Genomic DNA, 7,798 nt, shown 5'->3' with positions numbered 1-7,798 from the left:
GTATGTGAACTGCTGTATGGAAAGTGAATTTGCTCTGTAGATCTTCACCCAAATCACAATTAAAAAAATAAATAAATAAATAACCTGAATAGAGTGGGAGAGTGATGTGGGAAAAAAAAGGCGGGCGGACCAGGTTTGCATGTCTGATATAGCCTGGTGGAAACCCTGAAACTATAGCCCCTACCTGCCCTTCAGGTCTGGAATTGAACCCACTCCTGTGGCTTCCAGCCAAACAAAAAACAGGCATATGAGCTGGACAGTATATATTAGGTAGACATATTCTTTGGAGATCAACCTTGGGAAAACAGAAGGGCAGTGTATGCACGGGAGAGGAGGGCAGGAGTACATGGAAGAGGACACAGGGAAGAGGTGGCTATGGGGAGGAAGTAGGAGGAGAGCTGTTGCACTGTGGGAGATTGCAGTCAATGTCATGAGACAAAGTATATGTGAACTGTTGTATGAAAGATGAATTTGCTCTGTAAACTTTTACCCAAATCACAATAAAATTTTAAAAAATCAGTCAATAAAATATTGAAATAAAAAATAATAATCTGAATCAAACAAAAAAAAGTTCCTTGAATCAAACGAGAATGAAAACACAACATATCAAAATCTTTGGGACACGGCAAAAGCAGTGATCAGAAGCCAATTTATAGCAATAAATGTACACATAAAAAGAGAAGAAAGAGCCAAAATCAACACTTTAAACCAACATCTCCAACAATTAGAAAAAGAACAGCAATAAAAAACTACAGTCACCAGAGGAAAGGAAATAATCAAGATTCAAGCAGAAATCAATGAAACAGAAAACAGAAGGGCAATAGAAAAAAAATCAACAAGATCAGAAGTTGGTTTTTTGAAAAGATTTATAAAATTGACAAACCACTGGAAAATTTAACAAAGGAAAAGAAAAGAGGGAGAGAATTCAAATAACACGAATAAGAAACGAAAATGGTGACATCACAACAGAACCAACTGAAATAAAAAGGATAATATTAGGATACTATGAAGAACTGTACTCCAACAAATTTGAAAATCTGGAAAAAATGGACAGATTTCTAGAAACATACTACTTACCCTAAACTAACACAGACTGATGTGGAAAAACTGAACAGATCCATAACAAAAGAAGAAATTAAACAGGTCATCAAAAAATTACCAACTAAAAAAAAGTCCTGGCCCATACAGTTTCACTGGAGAATTCTACCAAACACTCAGAAAAGAACTGACACCAATCCTACTCAAATTATTCCAAAACACAGAAAAGGATAGAAAGTATTGGAAAGTGAAATGTGTGATCATTCAGTATACCTATTTTGATAATAAAATAGCTCTGGTAGCAGAGTTAAAGCATTCTGTTGCTAACCAAAAGGCCAGTGGTTCAAACCCATCAGGCACTCCACAGGAGACAGATAAGGCAGTCTGCTTTCATAAAGATTTACAGCCTTGGAAACCCAATCAGGCAGTTCTATCCTACTGGGTCATTACGATTCAGAATCAGCTCAACGGCAGTGGGTTTTTGGTATTTGACAACAACCTACTTTGTGCTCCATTAATCTCTGATTTATCAATGTTGACAATGGACTAAATTGCCATGACCAGTTTACTCAGAAATGAGGTAAAAATTTGGAGGCTTATGGTTGAATTATTTAAAAGGACCACATGAAACTAATCATTTACTCTTAAGTACTCTTTTAGAATCACTCCCAGTCATGAGGCAAGACTGATATAAAAAATCCAACTAGTGGTCTCTTCCCATCTGGAGAAAAGAAGCATGAAGAAAATCAAAGACTCAAGGAAACACTAGTCCAAAGGACTAATGGACCACATGAACCACAGCCTTCACTAGCCTAAGACCAGAAGAACTGGCTGGCCTGGCTATCACCATCAACTGATCTGAGCGGGATCACAACAGAAGGTCCTGGACAGCGAAGGAGAAAAATGTGGAATGAAATTCAAAATCATAAAAAACACCACACTTACTAGTTTGATAAAGACTGAAGGGACACCATGGCCCTCAGACACCTTTCAAGCCTGGAAGTGAACTCATCCCTGGAGATCACCATTCAACCAAACAACATACAGTCCTATAAAATGAACAGTAACACCTGTCAGGAACGTGCTCCTCAGAACAATCAATCTGCCCCAAAATAAAGTTCAGAAAGCAGGAATGGGCAGGAAAGATGAGCCAATGGAAATGGGGAACACAGGGAGAAAGTGAGAAGAGTGACACCAATGTCACAAAACAAAATGTGTATAAACTGTTGAATGGAAAACTAGTTTGACATTCACCCAAATCACAATAAAATGCTCAAAAAAAAAAAAAAGACAAGACTTCAAAGATAACTACAGCCATATTTTTTAAAATATTCTCAGAGTATTCACAAATACTTTTTTTTAATCTGTTAAAATAGTGAATGTGTGGGGTTTCTGATGAAACAGTAAAGGTTTTGGATGACTCCACATTCCTGACCTAGTTCTCTATATAATTCCTTCTTTAACTAAGTAATTTCTAGGACATTTACTTTATTTAAAAGAACAGATAAAAATAAATTAAATGAAAAAAATAAAATGGGAAACAATCTTCAGTAAAGGAATAATAGTTTTTAATTTGAAAATGAGTTAAAATAGAATATGTAAATTAGGTTAAATTTTAAGTTCAAATAAATGTAGCTGTGAGCCTCTCATCTATTCTCATCATCTTAGAAAAATCCTATAGGACAAGAAACTATCATTTGCACAGTAGAATAATAATAACAGTTTCTGATATTTATTTCAAGCTTTTTATGTGTCTGGAACTATGCTACATGCATCAGCTTGCTGAATTCTCACTACATCAACAAACACAGGTTTATCCTCATTTTCAAATGAGGAAATTGAGGTTCCAAAAGCTTAAGTTTATTGGTCCAATATCATACCAAAAGGTGGCAGAGCCAGGAAATCTAGTTTCAACTCCAAAAGCCAAACTCTTAATCACTACATTAAACTATCTATAGTAAGCATCTTAATGTGATTAGAAAACAAGTTTTTAAATATTATTACAGATATTAGGTCCAAATGTTTCCAACATACAGAAATTTTTAATTCCTAAATATTAATTTCCTTTATGTCCACTAAGCATAAGAATATGAAATTATTTCATGCAGATTTCAATTTATTAATACTCTGAACTCAGAAGATTTATATAAATAACAACCTATATGCTGTAAGTGGGAGCTCTGGTGGTGTGTGTCTAAGGCATTCGACTGCTAACCAGAAGGCTGGTGGTTCAAACCCACCAGTCACTCCTCAGAAGGAAGGTTGGGCAATCTACTTGCGTAGTGATACCACCTTGGAAACCCAAGGAGGAGTCGCTATGTGTCGAATCCAACTCAAGGGCAGTGAGTTTGGTTTTGTTTATTTTTATACTGTAAATGCTTCAGTATATGCTCTGCTAGGTGTAGTAGGAAGAAGGGCTGCTACTAATGATTCCATACCAAATATATTTTTAAAGTATGAAACTAAATAAATTGACTCAGAATTAGAAACCATAAAAGAGAGAGAGAGAGAAATAAGTCTAAAATACAGCATCTTAATGCCAAATCTACTTTCAAAGACTAGGCTTACATAACTAAACCTGGTGCCTCACAGAAATTGTCAGAAAATCACAAAGACATCAAATTCATCTCAGAGTAAATAACAAAAAGTTACAGAGATCAAGCAGGCAGTCCCATACTCCCAAGTCATCTCAAATACCCAAGATGTGTGTGTGCCTGAGGAGCCCATCATAGAGGTGAATGTCTTTGGCACCCTGGCCTCACTGCAGCCTACACTTCTTCACATTCCATAGAATGCCTTCTTACTAAATGAAGATTTTTTTTTTTTTTGGCTGCTAGATTCATTGGAAGAGATCAGAAGCTACAATTAATGAGGCACTCTCCTTATAAGAGAATGGAAAAATTAGAGAAAAAAAGATCTTCAGGAAAAAAAAGCAAATGTGCAAGCATTTCAAAACTGAAATTCCACATTCACCTGAAGTATGTCTCTATTAAGAGAGCACTCAAAGACATCTCACACAAATGAGGTATTAACCATTCCCATTCAGCCTACAATATCACACCACAATTTTATAGTTTACAAGCACCATAGCAAACAAAGAGGAGTTTTCCAACAAACATAGTTTCTGACCTGTTATTGTGTTATATATTTTTAGTTGCCAGGTCTTGATCTCTTAAAAGAACTGAAAATAAGGCTCCCGTACATAAAGAGATTATATTCCCTTCTCATCTACTGATTTGGCCAGGTCCAAAGATCGAGTCATTACATGAAAATCAGTGTTATGTGAAAATGGAAGTATAGACCACAAAATGGAATATGACTATCATAACTGCCAAATTACAACATTACAAAACTGCCAAACCACTAAGAGTCACGGCCTAATCAAGCTGACACATAATCATCACAGCCAGGGTAACTTCAGCCTCTCACCTTGCTATCTGTTACTGCCATACATGCATTGTTAATTCGTAAAAAAATCAGATAATAGATGTTTTACTATTGTTGTAAATGCGAAATGTCAGATGATGAGGTAACTGGTAAGTGAGGTAAAGGTGTATAAGTTAAGATCTAACACCATGACTTTGGCTTTCAGGACCCACAAATTTTCAGATCTGGAGACTCACTTTGGGTTGGCAAATAATGACTTTTTTTTCCACCCCATTTACTATGATCATTATTCTATAAAAGGCAACTTCAACTAAAAAACAAACAGACTAAACGACAATCCTTAAATTGAATAAATGTAGCTTTACCTTAAAAAAGACTGATAAAAACTCCCTCAAGGGCAGCTCACACTTGGACTGAGCACAGGAACCAACTGTTCAGAAGAAAGAGTGCTAGACCATATCAGGCTCCACTCATGATTTTACCACTTAGTAAATGTGTGAATGTGGACATTCTGAATTTTAGTTTCTTCTATAAAATGACAACACTCTATCTAGCTCTCAGGACTACTACAGAAACCAAAACATAAAACATAGTGAAGTAGTTTGACAAATGTGACATGTCACAGAAAAAGTCATCTAGACCATACAACTTACCATCAGCTGACTGGGTAAACAAGGCATAATCGGGATTGACTATCTCATTAGATAGAATATCAAACCACTCACGCACAACACCTTGACCCTGAGTTCAAGAAAATAAAATTAAGCATCAACAGAAATATATGTGGATTTTTTTTTCCTAAATAACAGTAAAATTAAAATTACAAAACATTTTTTCCATATCAGTTAAACATTAAGTTTTGTTCAAGGGCACTTGAACTTTTTATACATATCATCTTTATACAGTTTATGTTTATACCCACCATGCCCTCTTCTCCATGGAACCGAACAGCAAGCCCTTGCTTTAATTTTGCACAATTTGCTTTTGACACAACTTCACAGCTACTCCTAAAAATAGAATCTAAATATGTAGCAATGATTAATTTTATATATTAAAATTTTACAATAAACAAATATTTTGTGCCTCATACACATATTCATTTCTTTGTTAAGCATACCTCTGTGAACCAGCAAGATATCATTTTCATTCACTGGCCTGTGGACCATGTCTGAATCTGGTTGTCCTGAATGTAAATGTTCATAGAACCATTCACAACGATCTTTAAATGGCTGCACCAAAAAAACAGAAAATATGCTAACTGTATTTCAGTTACCTATCATGCTAATAAATACCCTTTCTACAAATTATCATTCCTACACTTTTATTTATAATAATCACAAAAAGGTGAGTTCTTAGTTGAAATACTTTAAATATGGAATAATGTGTTTTCTAAAATTTCATACTATTTTTAACAGGAAAACCTTCATAAACTAGGTTATATCTAAGAACTTAATATCAGATATGTTACTGAACACAAACAATTACTCTCAGTTTCTTTTAAACCCAGCAAGGACTTTATAAGAACAAATTTTCACAGTCAGAAAAAAAAATGTTACCATGTTCCATTTAATTTGTCATTAAAACAGTCTTTTATATCTAACCTTATTCTTATTTTTATTCTATATTTTGGGATATATTCAATAACTAGAGAGGAATTTGTTATCCTTTTTCTCTCCTTTCTCCTCCCTGAAAATTGAACAATGTTATCTCTCAAACAGTTAAGAAAGACTCTACCTTTCGATCATCTGTTAGATAACCAAACAGCAAATGATTTGTAATTTTTATGATTCATCAGTATTACCGAATGCCTAGTATGAGCCCAACACTGCAGGTAACAGAAGAGCAGTAAAAACAATCTCAATTTCTTTACTAAAAATTGTTTAATACAGCTGAGACTGCAGTGTTGCTGTTATGTGCCATGGAGTCGGACCTGACTCATATCGACCCCTCCTTGGGTTTCTGAAGCATTATCACTATGGAAGTAGATTGCCCAACCTTCCTTCCGAGAAGTGGCTGGTAGGTTTGAACTGCCAGCCTTCTGGTTAGCAGTCAAATGCCTTAGGCACTATGCTACTAGGCTATCATAGAACAGCCCAGTATATATTTAATGATCCCGTTCTAAACAATGAAGTAGAGATGATAGATGCACTATGAATTCTTAGACTGTGCAGGTGAGTCAGGCTTCATGGAGTCATGGTTGGAACTAAGACTTAAAAGCCAGGTAAGACGTGCCCAAACAGGGAGGACAGAGGGTTTACCAAGCTAAGGGAGACATGGAAAAAGGCAAAGGAGGAGACATGGAACCTCTCCGAAAGATACAGTGAAAACACGGGCATAACAAGAGTCCTCTCTCTACACTTGTAGAAGGAAATTGTATAAATAAATTGAGCACATAATTATGGATCCTTAAAATCAAGTAAAACATACTGGAGTCATTGTGGATATTTGGCCAAAGGGATAATATGATAAATGTAGTAATTAAAAACAGGTTTAGCACCAGCCTAAAGGGGTCTCCAGGTAGCAATTGTAATAATAGCTATCAAATAATAGGATCTACATCATGGTAGGAAAGAAGAAGAAATAGAGTAAATCTGAGAGAAACTGCTGCTTTGAATAAAGATGAAAAGTAAGAGAAGACTTTGAGATCTAAAACTTACTAATAGAAATAGTCTAGAGGACAAAGACCCTCCCCATATCACCGACTCCCATTTTCCCAAAACTAAAAATAGAGCCATAAACAAAACTGAAGACAGGATAAGGTCCCTCATTCAAGAGATTAAAAATACAAGGAAAGAAACACCAAGCATGGAAGAATTTATGGTAAGTAGTCAGTAATGACAATAATCTTAACAAATGATACACATAGCCAGAAAAGTCAAAGAGAACTGGGATGGTGAAATACCACAAAAACCAAGTTTCAATACATAAACATGATCAATACCATCCAATACCACAAAAATTGCTATCTTTCAGGAAGTTTATAGGACACTGGTGAATTTCTTCATCTGAGCTGAACTAATTATTAGTTTTAATTTAAACGATTTAAACATCACTTTGTTAATTCTAAATAAAAATACTATTATTAATTATTAAGATAATTGGTGAAATATTTGTTTTTAATACCTGCTTTCAGTAAGAAAAGAACAAACGTTTCCTTTTTGAAAGTTAAATGTGTACTTTTGTCCATATTCTAATAGTGTCCCACAATTTTTATCAAGCACTACTGTTATTTAGTGCATACAAACTGAGTATTTATTTCACTATTAGTAAACAAGGAGTTCTGGTAGTATAGTGTTTAATGCATTTGACTGCTAACCAGAAGGCTGGAGGTTCAAACCCACCAGCCACTCCTCAGAAGGAAGGTTGGGCAATC

The 7,798-nt window shown here is 35.1% G+C and overlaps 1 protein-coding gene across 1 annotated transcript in view; it reads right to left on the bottom strand.

Moving 5' to 3' along the window:
• Window positions 1-7,798, bottom strand: part of HACE1 (HECT domain and ankyrin repeat containing E3 ubiquitin protein ligase 1) — a 246,142-nt gene that overhangs the window by 52,773 nt on the left and 185,571 nt on the right. The window contains exons 15-17 of the mRNA XM_042780944.1: window positions 5,543-5,654; window positions 5,348-5,445; window positions 5,079-5,166 (exon numbers count right to left, since the gene is read on the bottom strand). Coding sequence (XP_042636878.1) covers window positions 5,079-5,166; window positions 5,348-5,445; window positions 5,543-5,654 — 298 coding nt within the window. The remainder of the gene's footprint in view (window positions 1-5,078; window positions 5,167-5,347; window positions 5,446-5,542; window positions 5,655-7,798) is intronic.

The sequence above is a fragment of the Orycteropus afer genome, unplaced genomic scaffold (assembly GCF_000298275.1).
Source record: "Orycteropus afer afer isolate SDZICR_OR568_19922 unplaced genomic scaffold, OryAfe1.0 scaffold00072, whole genome shotgun sequence".
Lineage (NCBI taxonomy): Eukaryota > Metazoa > Chordata > Mammalia > Tubulidentata > Orycteropodidae > Orycteropus > Orycteropus afer.
Note: the sequence above shows the minus strand (reverse complement) of the source record. Positions and strands in the feature narration are given on the sequence as shown.